Source organism: Trichomonas vaginalis, chromosome IV, assembly GCF_026262505.1.
Source record: "Trichomonas vaginalis G3 chromosome IV, whole genome shotgun sequence".
NCBI lineage: Eukaryota > Parabasalia > Trichomonadida > Trichomonadidae > Trichomonas > Trichomonas vaginalis.
Window position 1 is genome coordinate 37,820,786 of NC_067206.1, and position 16,735 is coordinate 37,837,520.

Here is a 16,735-nt window from a genome sequence, read left to right on the forward strand (position 1 = left end):
AAATGATCTTACAAAATTTTGGATAACTATTTTGAATTTTCAATTGATTGAAAATTCGTTTTCAATTTTTTCTAAGGTGATTCAATGAATTGTCTGATTTATCAACAGAAGAATTCCTACAAGGCGAATCATATTGGAAATCAATACCATCATCGACAAATCCATTCGTCAATCATATCAGTGGAAGTCTCTTCCAAAGCATCACGAACGAAGGTGTTATTCGCATCAATTCCGAAAATTCTATTTTAATCCTCGAACATGACACATTTAATACTATCACATCCAATCAGAACGGTGGCTGCGTATTTTTTAGTCCTGGTCACTCAATTTATCAAAGAGATACTTGCGCTCATAAAGTTTATTCAAGTACAAAAGCCAAATTTAGCTATGTTAAAATATCTCAAGCTTTAGAAAACGTGGATTACAATTTTATGATATCGATAACTGATTGTACACCTGACCCTGTGTCTGACATATTTTGGATTGGAGGCGGGAAAACATCTCTTTCAAATTATAATTCCACAAACAATTATGCAAGTTTTTCTACAGCATTTTACTTTGGAAATTCTGTTGGCCAAGCAAATGCATCGTTTATCAATGTATTATCAGGAACTGCTACATATAGTTCTCTTGTCTACTCTGACTCTAATTGTATTTTAAAACATTCGAATTTTTATAATAATAAAGTTAATGAGAAGACAGAATGCCTTTTGGCTGTACATGCATCAATTTTTGTTATAGATCATTGCGTTTTTGCTCAAAATTCTGCACAAATTTTCGCAAATAATAAAATATCTGTTTTAAGTTGCTCGTTTTACGAAAATTCATTTAGCTCGACATATCCTTCTATTCCTTATAGCGGAACGCATAGCTTCACTGTAAATACTCAGTGCCATATGTGGAAACACGACGACTGCATCAAAAAGTATTCTTGTGTATCACAATATTTCACAATAAACTCATTTCTATTCTCATTCTCCATTTTCATTCTTTTTCTTTAACCTAAAAGTATAAATTTTCTCAATCTTTTGAATAAATCTACTTTTTTCCTAAAAGGCATTCTCCATAATTGGCAAGTTTTTTTGAATATGGCAAGGCAAACTTTGAGACAAAAGTTATCTTGTATGATGCATTGAATCAACCCTGAAAGTTTCGTGGCCAACAATTCATTCTAGTGAGGTGAAACATTCATTCAAAGACCAAAAAAAAAGTTTTTTTTGTTGAAGAATGGGCATAGTATGCATTCTCAATTTGAACCATTGCCTAGATCAATGGGTGCGAAACTTGCAGGGATGATTTATGGTACTATGCATGCAATCTTTGCTCTCAAACTTTCCCAGGTTACATTCAAAATTCCCTTTTTCATAGTTTTCTTATGTTAAATGCATTCACGTAGAGTATACCATATAAAATGATTATTTCTCAACTCGAAAGAAAGGATTTTGAAAATGATCTTACAAAATTTTGGATAACTATTTTGAATTTTCAATTGATTGAAAATTCGTTTTCAATTTTTTCTAAGGTGATTCAATGAATTGTCTGATTTATCAACAGAAGAATTCCTACAAGGCGAATCATATTGGAAATCAATACCATCATCGACAAATCCATTCGTCAATCATATCAGTGGAAGTCTCTTCCAAAGCATCACGAACGAAGGTGTTATTCGCATCAATTCCGAAAATTCTATTTTAATCCTCGAACATGACACATTTAATACTATCACATCCAATCAGAACGGTGGCTGCGTATTTTTTAGTCCTGGTCACTCAATTTATCAAAGAGATACTTGCGCTCATAAAGTTTATTCAAGTACAAAAGCCAAATTTAGCTATGTTAAAATATCTCAAGCTTTAGAAAACGTGGATTACAATTTTATGATATCGATAACTGATTGTACACCTGACCCTGTGTCTGACATATTTTGGATTGGAGGCGGGAAAACATCTCTTTCAAATTATAATTCCACAAACAATTATGCAAGTTTTTCTACAGCATTTTACTTTGGAAATTCTGTTGGCCAAGCAAATGCATCGTTTATCAATGTATTATCAGGAACTGCTACATATAGTTCTCTTGTCTACTCTGACTCTAATTGTATTTTAAAACATTCGAATTTTTATAATAATAAAGTTAATGAGAAGACAGAATGCCTTTTGGCTGTACATGCATCAATTTTTGTTATAGATCATTGCGTTTTTGCTCAAAATTCTGCACAAATTTTCGCAAATAATAAAATATCTGTTTTAAGTTGCTCGTTTTACGAAAATTCATTTAGCTCGACATATCCTTCTATTCCTTATAGCGGAACGCATAGCTTCACTGTAAATACTCAGTGCCATATGTGGAAACACGACGACTGCATCAAAAAGTATTCTTGTGTATCACAATATTTCACAATAAACTCATTTCTATTCTCATTCTCCATTTTCATTCTTTTTCTTTAACCTAAAAGTATAAATTTTCTCAATCTTTTGAATAAATCTACTTTTTTCCTAAAAGGCATTCTCCATAATTGGCAAGTTTTTTTGAATATGGCAAGGCAAACTTTGAGACAAAAGTTATCTTGTATGATGCATTGAATCAACCCTGAAAGTTTCGTGGCCAACAATTCATTCTAGTGAGGTGAAACATTCATTCAAAGACCAAAAAAAAAGTTTTTTTTGTTGAAGAATGGGCATAGTATGCATTCTCAATTTGAACCATTGCCTAGATCAATGGGTGCGAAACTTGCAGGGATGATTTATGGTACTATGCATGCAATCTTTGCTCTCAAACTTTCCCAGGTTACATTCAAAATTCCCTTTTTCATAGTTTTCTTATGTTAAATGCATTCACGTAGAGTATACCATATAAAATGATTATTTCTCAACTCGAAAGAAAGGATTTTGAAAATGATCTTACAAAATTTTGGATAACTATTTTGAATTTTCAATTGATTGAAAATTCGTTTTCAATTTTTTCTAAGGTGATTCAATGAATTGTCTGATTTATCAACAGAAGAATTCCTACAAGGCGAATCATATTGGAAATCAATACCATCATCGACAAATCCATTCGTCAATCATATCAGTGGAAGTCTCTTCCAAAGCATCACGAACGAAGGTGTTATTCGCATCAATTCCGAAAATTCTATTTTAATCCTCGAACATGACACATTTAATACTATCACATCCAATCAGAACGGTGGCTGCGTATTTTTTAGTCCTGGTCACTCAATTTATCAAAGAGATACTTGCGCTCATAAAGTTTATTCAAGTACAAAAGCCAAATTTAGCTATGTTAAAATATCTCAAGCTTTAGAAAACGTGGATTACAATTTTATGATATCGATAACTGATTGTACACCTGACCCTGTGTCTGACATATTTTGGATTGGAGGCGGGAAAACATCTCTTTCAAATTATAATTCCACAAACAATTATGCAAGTTTTTCTACAGCATTTTACTTTGGAAATTCTGTTGGCCAAGCAAATGCATCGTTTATCAATGTATTATCAGGAACTGCTACATATAGTTCTCTTGTCTACTCTGACTCTAATTGTATTTTAAAACATTCGAATTTTTATAATAATAAAGTTAATGAGAAGACAGAATGCCTTTTGGCTGTACATGCATCAATTTTTGTTATAGATCATTGCGTTTTTGCTCAAAATTCTGCACAAATTTTCGCAAATAATAAAATATCTGTTTTAAGTTGCTCGTTTTACGAAAATTCATTTAGCTCGACATATCCTTCTATTCCTTATAGCGGAACGCATAGCTTCACTGTAAATACTCAGTGCCATATGTGGAAACACGACGACTGCATCAAAAAGTATTCTTGTGTATCACAATATTTCACAATAAACTCATTTCTATTCTCATTCTCCATTTTCATTCTTTTTCTTTAACCTAAAAGTATAAATTTTCTCAATCTTTTGAATAAATCTACTTTTTTCCTAAAAGGCATTCTCCATAATTGGCAAGTTTTTTTGAATATGGCAAGGCAAACTTTGAGACAAAAGTTATCTTGTATGATGCATTGAATCAACCCTGAAAGTTTCGTGGCCAACAATTCATTCTAGTGAGGTGAAACATTCATTCAAAGACCAAAAAAAAAGTTTTTTTTGTTGAAGAATGGGCATAGTATGCATTCTCAATTTGAACCATTGCCTAGATCAATGGGTGCGAAACTTGCAGGGATGATTTATGGTACTATGCATGCAATCTTTGCTCTCAAACTTTCCCAGGTTACATTCAAAATTCCCTTTTTCATAGTTTTCTTATGTTAAATGCATTCACGTAGAGTATACCATATAAAATGATTATTTCTCAACTCGAAAGAAAGGATTTTGAAAATGATCTTACAAAATTTTGGATAACTATTTTGAATTTTCAATTGATTGAAAATTCGTTTTCAATTTTTTCTAAGGTGATTCAATGAATTGTCTGATTTATCAACAGAAGAATTCCTACAAGGCGAATCATATTGGAAATCAATACCATCATCGACAAATCCATTCGTCAATCATATCAGTGGAAGTCTCTTCCAAAGCATCACGAACGAAGGTGTTATTCGCATCAATTCCGAAAATTCTATTTTAATCCTCGAACATGACACATTTAATACTATCACATCCAATCAGAACGGTGGCTGCGTATTTTTTAGTCCTGGTCACTCAATTTATCAAAGAGATACTTGCGCTCATAAAGTTTATTCAAGTACAAAAGCCAAATTTAGCTATGTTAAAATATCTCAAGCTTTAGAAAACGTGGATTACAATTTTATGATATCGATAACTGATTGTACACCTGACCCTGTGTCTGACATATTTTGGATTGGAGGCGGGAAAACATCTCTTTCAAATTATAATTCCACAAACAATTATGCAAGTTTTTCTACAGCATTTTACTTTGGAAATTCTGTTGGCCAAGCAAATGCATCGTTTATCAATGTATTATCAGGAACTGCTACATATAGTTCTCTTGTCTACTCTGACTCTAATTGTATTTTAAAACATTCGAATTTTTATAATAATAAAGTTAATGAGAAGACAGAATGCCTTTTGGCTGTACATGCATCAATTTTTGTTATAGATCATTGCGTTTTTGCTCAAAATTCTGCACAAATTTTCGCAAATAATAAAATATCTGTTTTAAGTTGCTCGTTTTACGAAAATTCATTTAGCTCGACATATCCTTCTATTCCTTATAGCGGAACGCATAGCTTCACTGTAAATACTCAGTGCCATATGTGGAAACACGACGACTGCATCAAAAAGTATTCTTGTGTATCACAATATTTCACAATAAACTCATTTCTATTCTCATTCTCCATTTTCATTCTTTTTCTTTAACCTAAAAGTATAAATTTTCTCAATCTTTTGAATAAATCTACTTTTTTCCTAAAAGGCATTCTCCATAATTGGCAAGTTTTTTTGAATATGGCAAGGCAAACTTTGAGACAAAAGTTATCTTGTATGATGCATTGAATCAACCCTGAAAGTTTCGTGGCCAACAATTCATTCTAGTGAGGTGAAACATTCATTCAAAGACCAAAAAAAAAGTTTTTTTTGTTGAAGAATGGGCATAGTATGCATTCTCAATTTGAACCATTGCCTAGATCAATGGGTGCGAAACTTGCAGGGATGATTTATGGTACTATGCATGCAATCTTTGCTCTCAAACTTTCCCAGGTTACATTCAAAATTCCCTTTTTCATAGTTTTCTTATGTTAAATGCATTCACGTAGAGTATACCATATAAAATGATTATTTCTCAACTCGAAAGAAAGGATTTTGAAAATGATCTTACAAAATTTTGGATAACTATTTTGAATTTTCAATTGATTGAAAATTCGTTTTCAATTTTTTCTAAGGTGATTCAATGAATTGTCTGATTTATCAACAGAAGAATTCCTACAAGGCGAATCATATTGGAAATCAATACCATCATCGACAAATCCATTCGTCAATCATATCAGTGGAAGTCTCTTCCAAAGCATCACGAACGAAGGTGTTATTCGCATCAATTCCGAAAATTCTATTTTAATCCTCGAACATGACACATTTAATACTATCACATCCAATCAGAACGGTGGCTGCGTATTTTTTAGTCCTGGTCACTCAATTTATCAAAGAGATACTTGCGCTCATAAAGTTTATTCAAGTACAAAAGCCAAATTTAGCTATGTTAAAATATCTCAAGCTTTAGAAAACGTGGATTACAATTTTATGATATCGATAACTGATTGTACACCTGACCCTGTGTCTGACATATTTTGGATTGGAGGCGGGAAAACATCTCTTTCAAATTATAATTCCACAAACAATTATGCAAGTTTTTCTACAGCATTTTACTTTGGAAATTCTGTTGGCCAAGCAAATGCATCGTTTATCAATGTATTATCAGGAACTGCTACATATAGTTCTCTTGTCTACTCTGACTCTAATTGTATTTTAAAACATTCGAATTTTTATAATAATAAAGTTAATGAGAAGACAGAATGCCTTTTGGCTGTACATGCATCAATTTTTGTTATAGATCATTGCGTTTTTGCTCAAAATTCTGCACAAATTTTCGCAAATAATAAAATATCTGTTTTAAGTTGCTCGTTTTACGAAAATTCATTTAGCTCGACATATCCTTCTATTCCTTATAGCGGAACGCATAGCTTCACTGTAAATACTCAGTGCCATATGTGGAAACACGACGACTGCATCAAAAAGTATTCTTGTGTATCACAATATTTCACAATAAACTCATTTCTATTCTCATTCTCCATTTTCATTCTTTTTCTTTAACCTAAAAGTATAAATTTTCTCAATCTTTTGAATAAATCTACTTTTTTCCTAAAAGGCATTCTCCATAATTGGCAAGTTTTTTTGAATATGGCAAGGCAAACTTTGAGACAAAAGTTATCTTGTATGATGCATTGAATCAACCCTGAAAGTTTCGTGGCCAACAATTCATTCTAGTGAGGTGAAACATTCATTCAAAGACCAAAAAAAAAGTTTTTTTTGTTGAAGAATGGGCATAGTATGCATTCTCAATTTGAACCATTGCCTAGATCAATGGGTGCGAAACTTGCAGGGATGATTTATGGTACTATGCATGCAATCTTTGCTCTCAAACTTTCCCAGGTTACATTCAAAATTCCCTTTTTCATAGTTTTCTTATGTTAAATGCATTCACGTAGAGTATACCATATAAAATGATTATTTCTCAACTCGAAAGAAAGGATTTTGAAAATGATCTTACAAAATTTTGGATAACTATTTTGAATTTTCAATTGATTGAAAATTCGTTTTCAATTTTTTCTAAGGTGATTCAATGAATTGTCTGATTTATCAACAGAAGAATTCCTACAAGGCGAATCATATTGGAAATCAATACCATCATCGACAAATCCATTCGTCAATCATATCAGTGGAAGTCTCTTCCAAAGCATCACGAACGAAGGTGTTATTCGCATCAATTCCGAAAATTCTATTTTAATCCTCGAACATGACACATTTAATACTATCACATCCAATCAGAACGGTGGGTGTGTATTTTTTAATCCTGGTCACTCAATTTACCAAAGAGATATTTGCGCCCGAAAAGTATATTCAAGCACAAAAGCCAAATATGGCTATATTGACCTCTCCAAAACATCAGAAAACGTAAATTTTCATTATATGATTTCTTTAATTGATTGCACGACTACACCTCCTGTTTCAGATATGATTTGGATTCAAGGTGGGAAAGCTTCTGCTTCCAATTATAACTCTACAAACAACTACGTTAATAACTCACCAGGACTTTTCTTTGGAACTACTGTTGGTAGAGCTAATGCATCGTTTATAAACGTAGTATCAGGAACTTCTACATATACTGCTGTTTTTTACTCACTTTCGGATTGTCTTTTGAAATATTCAAATTTTTATAAAAATAAAGTTAATGATGAAACTCAATGGTTCTTACAGATTGGCGTAGAAACATCATCTGTTGATCATTGCGTTTTTGTTCAAAATAATGCAAAGAATTTTTTGAACCAACCAATTTCAGTTTCAAATTGTTCGTTTGACCAAAATTCGTTTAGTTCTATTCCTTCTTCGATACCATACATAGGGTTGAATAGCTTTGTCGTGAATACTGAATGCCATATGTGGAAACAAGACAACTGCAACAAAAAGTATTCATGTGTTTCCCAATATTTCAATATGAACTATTTTCTATCTTCTTTCTCCATCTTCATTCTTTTCCTCTAATTATTTTACTAAATCTAAAAATTGATTTTTTTTTTATTTGATATTTTTTACTATTAATACTCACCAACTTTATCAACATGCAATATTGTGCAATTATGGGGCTTCAATTCGGTTATTTTTAATTTAAAAGGTTTGAAAACTTTAATTACATGAAAAAGACCGTATATTTCACGCATATTTATTGTTTACGTCAGTATTTAGTAATATACCATAACATTTCATAATTCATTTTCTTTTATATTGATTCCCATGGTCAGATGAGTCATCAAGATGACTTATTTCATTTCTGTAGCTATAATATGCATTTGAAATGAAATTTTGAAGATTGGACCACATAATGCTTTTAATAAATTTCCATTTTTGCTCCAAAATGACTGTTGTATTTCATTATTTCAATTTTGAGAGCAATGTCAAAAAAATAAGATTAAATGATTTGATTTTTTGACTGATTTTTCATCAGATGAATACATTAAAGATAAGTCGTATTGAGAATTTAACTCATTACAAACAAAATCTTATCAGTCTTTACCGTTTGTATACAAAGTAAATGGAATTTTATTCGAAAGAGTTTCAAACGATGGAGTTATTCGTCTATCAGATTCAAAATTAGTTTTAATCCTCGAATATGCTACATTTGATTCTATTACTTCTAATCAAAACGGTGGCTGTGTCCTTTTCAATAATGGCCACTCGATATATCAAAAAGATATTTGCGCCCGAAACGTTTACTCAAGCACAAAAGCCAATTATGGCTTTATTAGTATCTCAATAACGACGGAAAACGTAAATTATATTTCGATGATATCTTTAATTGACTGCGTTTCTACACCTACTGTTAATGATATGATTTGGAATGGAGGAGGTAATACTTCTATTTCAAATTACAACTCGACAAACAATTATGTTACTTCATCACCTGGATTTTATTTCGGAAATTCATTTGGACGAGCTACAGCATCATTTGTAAATGTTTTATTGGGAACAGCTACATTAAACGCAATTGTATATTCAGATTCAGATTGTCTTTTGAAATATTCAAATTTTTATAAAAATAAAGTTAATGATGACACTCAATGGTTTTTATGTTTTAAAGTAGGAACATCATCTGTTGATCATTGCGTATTTGCTAATAATACTGCCAAAACATTTGAATATACACAATTATCAGTTTCATATTGTTCGTTTGATCAAAATTCGTTTAGTTCGATACCTTCGTCGATTCCATATAAAGGATCGTATAGCTTTGTTGTGAATACTGAATGCCATATGTTGAAACAAGACAATTGCAACAAAAAGTATTCATGTGTTTCCAAATATTTCAACATGAACTATCTTCTATCTTCTTTCTCCATCTTCATTCTTTTCCTCTAATTATTTTACTTTTTCTTTTGGTTGATTACCAAATGTGAATCAAATAAATAAATTATTTAACATTAAAATGATACAAACCAAATCTCTTTAGCCGTGAATGATTTCTTTATTAATAAATTTTCTTAAATGCAATACAATATTCTTTAATCTATTGTTGCTAGATAAATATTCTTTTCAATGTTACATAGATTTTCAAGTTTTAGCAAAAAGAAATGAATTTTAAGTAAAGAATTCAATAAAATATCGTTGAAACTTTTCAATCAATATTGAATTGTTTTCAAATTTGAGAGACTTGAATTTTTTTTTATCCAATGATTCAATGATATCTCAGACTATCAATAGATAAATTCTTTAACAATAAGCCGTATTGGGTATTATTACCGTCATCAACAATATCCAGTAAAGCTGTGCCTCTTAATTATCATCTCAGCGGAGTTAAATTCACAAGTATCACAAGTGATGGAGTTATTCGAATCAAAGATGAAATATCAACTTTAGTTCTTGAACATAATTCATTTACTTCTATTACATCATGGCAAGATGGTGGTTGCGTATTTTTCAATCCAGGATATTCAATATATCAAAAGGACATATGTGCAAATAATGTTTATTCAGGTACAAAATCTAAATATTGTTTAGTTAATATTCCACAAGCATCATCTAATATCGATTTTGTTTACATGATTTCATTAACAGACTCAATAACTGAGCCAGCTGTATATGATATGGCTTGGCTTGCAGGTGGACAAACATCTATTTCATATTACAACTCTTCAAATAATCTTGTTACACTGTCACCAGCTTGTTACTTTGAAAATTCAGTTGGACGAGCGAATGCATCATTTATAAATGCTATTTCAGGAATAGCTACTCATCAAGATGTTATATACTCACGAAGTGAATGTATTATACAATATTCAAATTTTTATAAAAACACCGTAAGAGATATGCTTCAATGCTTATTTATGTTCGATATAGATGGATGCTCTATTGACCATTGCGTATTTTTGGAAAATACTGCAACGTATTTTTCAAATAGGGGAGGAAAAATTACTTCTTGTTCTTTTCACGGAAATTCATTTGGCTCAGTAGAGCCATCTGTTCCGTATACAGGTACAAATAGGCTTGTTATCAATACCCAATGTCATCTTGGAAACCAAAATGTCTATCTGAAAAGGCATTCATGCGTATCTCGATATTTTACAACGAATCATTTTGTGCTTCTATATTCCACATTATTCTTTTCTGTGTAATTCTCTCTAAAAATTTCAAGTTCATCGTTTTCATTCAAAAATTTCTCAGCTTTTTTAGTAAACGTTCGGAGAAAATTTTCTCTGATATAATCCGTAAACTCGCGGTAGGTTTTGACAATTTGGACTTTTCTTTAAAAATTTTATTTTCAATGTCAATTTTTTGAAAAAGAGCATCTAGATTATTTGCCTGATTTTTCATCATCTGAATTCCTTAAAAGTAAGCCTTATTGGACTTTGCTGCAACCAGCAGCAATATCAATTAAGGGAGTTCCACTCACATATCATATTAGCGGTGCTTTTTTCTCGAATATCGTGAATGATGGTGTTATTCGCATCAAAGATGAAAATTCCGTTTTATTCCTTGAGCATGATACATTCATTGACATTACATCCTCCCAGAATGGAGGCTGTATTCTATTTAATCCCGGCCACTCGGTTTATCAAAAAGATATCTGCGCACGTAATGTGTTCTCAAGTACAAAGTCAAATTACTGCTTTATAAATGTCTCACAAAAGCCGGAAAGCATTAATTACTTTAATATGATTACAATAGCTGACTGTACTACCAAACCTCCTGTGCTCGATATGGTTTGGATTGATGGTGGTCAAACATCTATATCGTATTACAATACATCGAACAATTATGTTTCACTTTCCCCAGCATTTTACCTTGAAAACTCTGTTGGCCGCGCAAATACCTCGTATATAAATGCCATTTCAGGAACTGCAGTCGAAAAGGATATTATATTTTCTAATTCCGATTGTCTTTTGCAATATGCAAATTTTTATAAAAACGAAGTACATGGTGCAAATCAATGTTTTATAATTTTTGGAGAAAGTCGAGATGCAATATGTTCTGCTGATCATTGCGTGTTTCTCGATAATACTGCTTCAATTTTCATTAATCGAGAGTATCCATTTACTCATTGTTCTTTTGTTAGAAATTCTTTCGGATCCACTCCTCCATCAGTACCATATTCCGGAACAAACAAATTCGTTGTCATTACGCAATGCCATATTGGAAATCACGAGGACTGCCCAAAGCAGTTTTCTGTGTTTGTCGATATTTTACACTGAATTTCAATCTGTTTCTTTATTCTATCTTAACACTTTCTTTATAATTTTTTTTTTCTCTCTTTTTTTTCCTAGCATGAATTTCTAACTAGTATGAGAATGATATACTATTTGTTAGTATTAGTTATGTGAATATTATACTATATCATGAAATTCAATACTAAAATTTCTGAGCTAATCAATACTATTAAGGGTGCCCTATAGACGATAAACCACCCTCAGAAAAGCACTTTTAAGGCTATTATATTGAGAACTAGAATCGGGATAATCCATTCATTCGAGTTCTAATAAGGTTAATTTTGTGATGTTTACATTATCGTTATAGGGCACCCTTAAGATAAATAATAAGATACTTAGCAATATTGGATGTTCTCATTTCCAATTTGATTCTAATATCCAATATTAATGATCGAAAAAGCTTAATCATAAAATTACGAAGGAGAGATAAGGATCTTATCATATATTCAACTTATGTTAGGAGTGTTCTTCATATAGATATCCATAATGGAGAGTAATATTTATGATATGCTTTAATAATAGGTTGTAATTTAACTGTTAATGCCCAATTTAGATAATTTTGAGAATCCTCAAAGAAATGAATAATTATTATGCTTATCCATATAAATAATACATAAAATACTGGGAAAAACTCTGATGCTCATCTTTCATCAACTTTTCTCATAAAAGATATAGTTTTAATATTTACTCTATTAAGTTGTGAAGAATTTCTAATTTCTTCTGTGAATCTTCAAAGTGCTGAAGAATGAATTGCGCAGATTCCTGAGAAGATCTCATGAAAGAAGCGAGGAACTGCTGAAGTCCATTGAGAACATCTCCAGATACTTTTCTTTTTGCAGATATAGCCAATGGTTCTGTAATCAATCTTGCAATAGCCAAAGCCATTTGTGTTGCAACTTCTTGGTTCTGATTCTGATTTAATCTGTTTAATAATGACTCCGACATAAACTTAGATTCCTTTATATCAGAAGGAGGGAATAAAGACAAACTTTCAATCAAATATTCATCATTAACATCCAAACACAAATAGAAACTTGCAATATTCGAAATAACATCACCAAAACCATCTTTTCCTTTCTCGTTTTTATACCATTTATCTGCAATCGGAACAAATTCCATGCACAAAGCCAAAGAGTTAGGATAAACACGTGTAACTCTTGATAACAATGTAATTACATGCTGTTGGATTCTTGCATTCGTTGTATCACTCAATGATTTGCAAAATTCCAAAATTTCTGACACAAATTTTTCATCAATTTCTCTTTTTACAATCAATTCCGATAATTCACCAATAACAGGATCAATTGCAACTGTATTTTGTTGCATCCATGTCAAACAGAACTGTAAAATATCAAGGTTAACTTGTTCTTGCAGTTGAAGAACAGCGAAAAAGAATTCAATGAAATATTGAGCGAGTTCAGGTTGAACAACTGTTTCTATTGGAGATTCTCCAGCTCCGAAAGCTGTGTCTCCATCAATTATTGATTGCAACAAACTGACAGAACTATTGATGAAGTTTTCTGGGTCATGATTTGTGCAGAACTTCAACAAATAAGTCAATGCTTCAACGGCAACTTCTAATAAGTCAACATCTATTTCTTCATTGACAATTCTTATTAATTGTACTAAGAAGAACTCAGATCTTTGTTTGTTCGTTTCATTTGGCTCAGAAATTGCAAAAGAAATCTGTGGAATTTGTGTACAAGCGTCTTTCATTAATTCCACTTCATCTGATCTAAACAACATGTTCAAAGCACTGCAAACTGCATCAAGAAGTGTCATGTCTTTCGTTCTTCTTATAATTGCAGACGCCGTCTCCAAAGCGGAAGAGAAAACTCTTGGATCTCCAGGCGAAGAAATTAATTTAGAAATTTCTTCAATGAATGGTTGAACGTAAACTAATGATTCTCCACGAAGAGCAACAGATATATTCCTCAAAAATGCAAGTACATGCGTAACAACATCTTGGTTATCGTAATGGAATAATTCATTAATAATTTCTGCCAAATTTGAAATTTTCTGAGGAATTTGATCGTCGTATTCAATTAAAGTACCAATTATTGTTAAAGTTACAGCTTTTAATGTTGGTTCTTTATCATCTGCGAGATTCTGAATAGCGAATTGCAAAATTGTATCAACCATTTGATCATTTAAGTCTTCCATTTCGATAACCAAAGCTAACAATAAAATATAATTTTCTATATCTTCTTCGTGAACTGTTCCTTCTTCCTGCATCTTCCAGAGTGTATTTAGTAAGTCAGGAATACTAGATTCACAGAGAGGACACAAAGACATCATGCTGTTGTATGCAATGACTCTGATGTCGCTGTCTTCTGATACTAAATAATTTACAACAATAGGAATGAATTCTCTAGCCAAAGAAGCAACATTTGCCGTGGATTCGTTGAAGACTTCAAGACATCTTAATGAGGCTTCAATTAACATCAAATCTTCGGAATTCAATGCTTGTAAAATGGCGGTTTTGACGGTTTCTAAATCATCTTCAAGAGTTGAGCCAGCGTATTCAATTAAAGACGACAAAATGTTGACGGCAACAATTGTCTGTTCAAGATCTTCACTTCCGAACATCTCCTGGAAGTTTTGGTAAACAATAGGAGCAGAAATTTCAACACGAATTTGTAAAGTTTGGTCGATGAAAATCATCATCTCTTTTGGCTGTTCTCCGACCTCTTGGATGTATGTGACTGCGAGAAGAACACTTGCATTGATGAACTGTGACATAATATTCTCGTCAAGTTGAGGAATTACAGGAATAATTGATGATATAATATTGGATCTGTGGATTGACTTAATTGAAGAGTCTTCGACTTGTGTAGCTGCTGCCTGTAGGAAGTGTAATATTATATCTTCATTAAGTTGCTTTATTTTGAGGATTTTACGGATATATGACCATAATTTGTCGAAATCTTGTTCTGAAAGGGATTTGTACTGTTCGAGCATGCCTGTAACTGTTTCAATTACTGGTATAAGTATGTCGAATGATTCTTCAATACTGTAAATAACGAAAAATACTTCAAAAGCCATAAATTTAACACTATTTTTCTCTGAAGCAAGACTTGTCATGGCAATGGCACGAAATCCAGTCCACAGTTCATGAACGGTGCCACCTTCGACGAGTGGTATGATTTTGCTTAAGAAAAGTAAAGCGCATTCTGGATTCTTTTTTTGATGGAAGTAAACTACCATGTGAATGGCAGGAGTCCATAATATACTTGCTTTAAATATAGTTGCGACTGCTTCTGCGAGATTTGTAAGAGTTTTATATGAATCACATTTTTGGACAATTTCAATTAATGCTTGTTTAACGATTTCTTGTACTTCTTCTGGCATAGTTAGCCAATTGTTGCGAATATATCTGTTGAAATTGACAGCAATTTCGTTTTGAGCATCATCTTGAATCGAATTTAGGATGTTGCAATAGACTGCTGCAATATCTGGTTGCTGCTCCATACTGAGAATTGTATCTTCAGCCTCTTTAACCGAAATTTGTGTTTGCTTGACACTCTCGCTAATATAATATTGAAGTTGTTGTTCGCGTTCCATGATTTCTTTGTAAACTATTCAATTAAAATTTTTGTAAAGTTGAGAGCTCTCTCAGAATAAATAGCATTATTGAAGAATAACTAGATCTGAAACCATTTAACTGAACAATTTGCCGCCATGTACATTAGTACTCATTAAAAATACCCTTTAAATATGCATTGATAAAGGATTCATTCTTGAGAGATTAATTATCTATTATAAAGCATACTTGAAAAGTACTTATATTTAGTTTGTAGATTTTGCATAAGGATAGTGAGCAAAATGGCAAATTGTATTCAAAATATTTACTATTAATGAAATAGACTTCTTTGTTTAATAAATGTATAATATTTCAATGTTAGAAACAAGTTTTATAAAGTTTTTATTTAGTTTTGATTGATTTTTAACAATATATGGTAATCAAAATTGAAATTTCCGAAAAGTACAAAGATAAGAAAATATGCATTCATTTATCTAGAATAGATAATAGAATGATACTTCTTCTTGCATGAAATTACTTGCATTGCCAAACTTCGATGTAAAGTGGTCCAATTCTTTCAAAGAAATGCGTTTTTTCGATTGCTGTTACACTAGATCCGAATTGTCTTCCGACAATGCAATTCCATCCTTCGAAATATTTGTTATCAAAACTTTGTTTGATTTTTTGAGCTATTTCGTTCAGATCATCTGTTTCCTGTATTGATTCCTTGAATATCGTAGTGAGACTATCACGCATGTCCTTTGGCATATCATTACCTTCCATGTTTTCTTGATTTTCTCCCATGGTGGAAAAATTTAAGTCAAAAATTTTGACAGTGTCACTTTTTATGAAAAATAATTTTATTTGTAAACGGCTACTAAAAATATGAGTTCAAGTGGTAGAAAAATAAATCAAGGTGAAACAGTTGATTTATCAAGCAAAAAACTGATGCAGATTCCACCTATAAGCAATCCAACATATGTTACAAGTATGAATATCGCGAATAATTTATTTACTTCTCTTCCAGACTTAAAAGTCTTTTTAAATTTACAACATTTGTTTATAGATCATAATTCTCTCACAGATTTATTATTTATATCATCATTACATCAACTACAAGAACTTGATGTTTCATATAATACTCTAACTACATTAGATTTCCTACAAGACTTACCAAATATACGTATTGTGTACGCTGCACATAATAAAATCAGTACTATAAAGCCAGAATTGCCTTCAACTTTAAATACTTTAGATGTTTC

The 16,735-nt window shown here is 31.7% G+C and overlaps 6 protein-coding genes across 6 annotated transcripts, besides 2 other annotated features; 4 read left to right on the forward strand and 2 right to left on the reverse strand.

The window, feature by feature from the left end:
• Positions 1 to 6,215: 6,215 nt before the first annotated feature.
• On the forward strand, positions 6,216 to 6,785 carry TVAGG3_0240400 (uncharacterized protein; the record flags this gene model as incomplete). The annotated part of the gene is made up of 1 exon (XM_001302827.1): positions 6,216 to 6,785. One exon carries the CDS (start codon positions 6,216 to 6,218, stop codon positions 6,783 to 6,785), a length of 570 nt encoding a protein of 189 aa, XP_001302828.1.
• Positions 6,786 to 7,661: 876 nt separating this feature from the next.
• On the forward strand, positions 7,662 to 8,234 carry TVAGG3_0240410 (uncharacterized protein; the record flags this gene model as incomplete). Its single annotated transcript, XM_001302826.1, has 1 exon — positions 7,662 to 8,234. The coding sequence occupies one exon, from the start codon at positions 7,662 to 7,664 to the stop codon at positions 8,232 to 8,234; it is 573 nt and encodes a 190-aa protein (XP_001302827.1).
• A 183-nt stretch (positions 8,235 to 8,417) lies between these two features.
• TVAGG3_0240420 (uncharacterized protein) lies at positions 8,418 to 10,151 on the forward strand (the record flags this gene model as incomplete). Its single annotated transcript, XM_001302825.1, has 1 exon — positions 9,033 to 9,605. One exon carries the CDS (start codon positions 9,033 to 9,035, stop codon positions 9,603 to 9,605), a length of 573 nt encoding a protein of 190 aa, XP_001302826.1.
• Positions 10,152 to 11,034: 883 nt separating this feature from the next.
• On the forward strand, positions 11,035 to 11,987 carry TVAGG3_0240430 (uncharacterized protein; the record flags this gene model as incomplete). Its single annotated transcript, XM_001302824.2, has 1 exon — positions 11,399 to 11,935. One exon carries the CDS (start codon positions 11,399 to 11,401, stop codon positions 11,933 to 11,935), a length of 537 nt encoding a protein of 178 aa, XP_001302825.1.
• Positions 11,988 to 12,123: 136 nt separating this feature from the next.
• Positions 12,124 to 12,158: a terminal%2Cinverted (terminal inverted repeat of Kolobok-5_TV transposon ID:TVAGG3_0240440).
• Positions 12,124 to 12,263: a mobile genetic element.
• A 313-nt stretch (positions 12,264 to 12,576) lies between these two features.
• TVAGG3_0240450 (armadillo (ARM) repeat-containing protein family) lies at positions 12,577 to 15,552 on the reverse strand (the record flags this gene model as incomplete). The annotated part of the gene is made up of 1 exon (XM_001302823.2): positions 12,635 to 15,514. The coding sequence occupies one exon, from the start codon at positions 15,512 to 15,514 to the stop codon at positions 12,635 to 12,637; it is 2,880 nt and encodes a 959-aa protein (XP_001302824.2).
• A 285-nt stretch (positions 15,553 to 15,837) lies between these two features.
• Positions 15,838 to 16,277, reverse strand: TVAGG3_0240460 (dynein light 2 family; the record flags this gene model as incomplete). The annotated part of the gene is made up of 1 exon (XM_001287516.2): positions 16,008 to 16,277. The coding sequence occupies one exon, from the start codon at positions 16,275 to 16,277 to the stop codon at positions 16,008 to 16,010; it is 270 nt and encodes an 89-aa protein (XP_001287517.1).
• Positions 16,278 to 16,735: the final 458 nt, after the last annotated feature.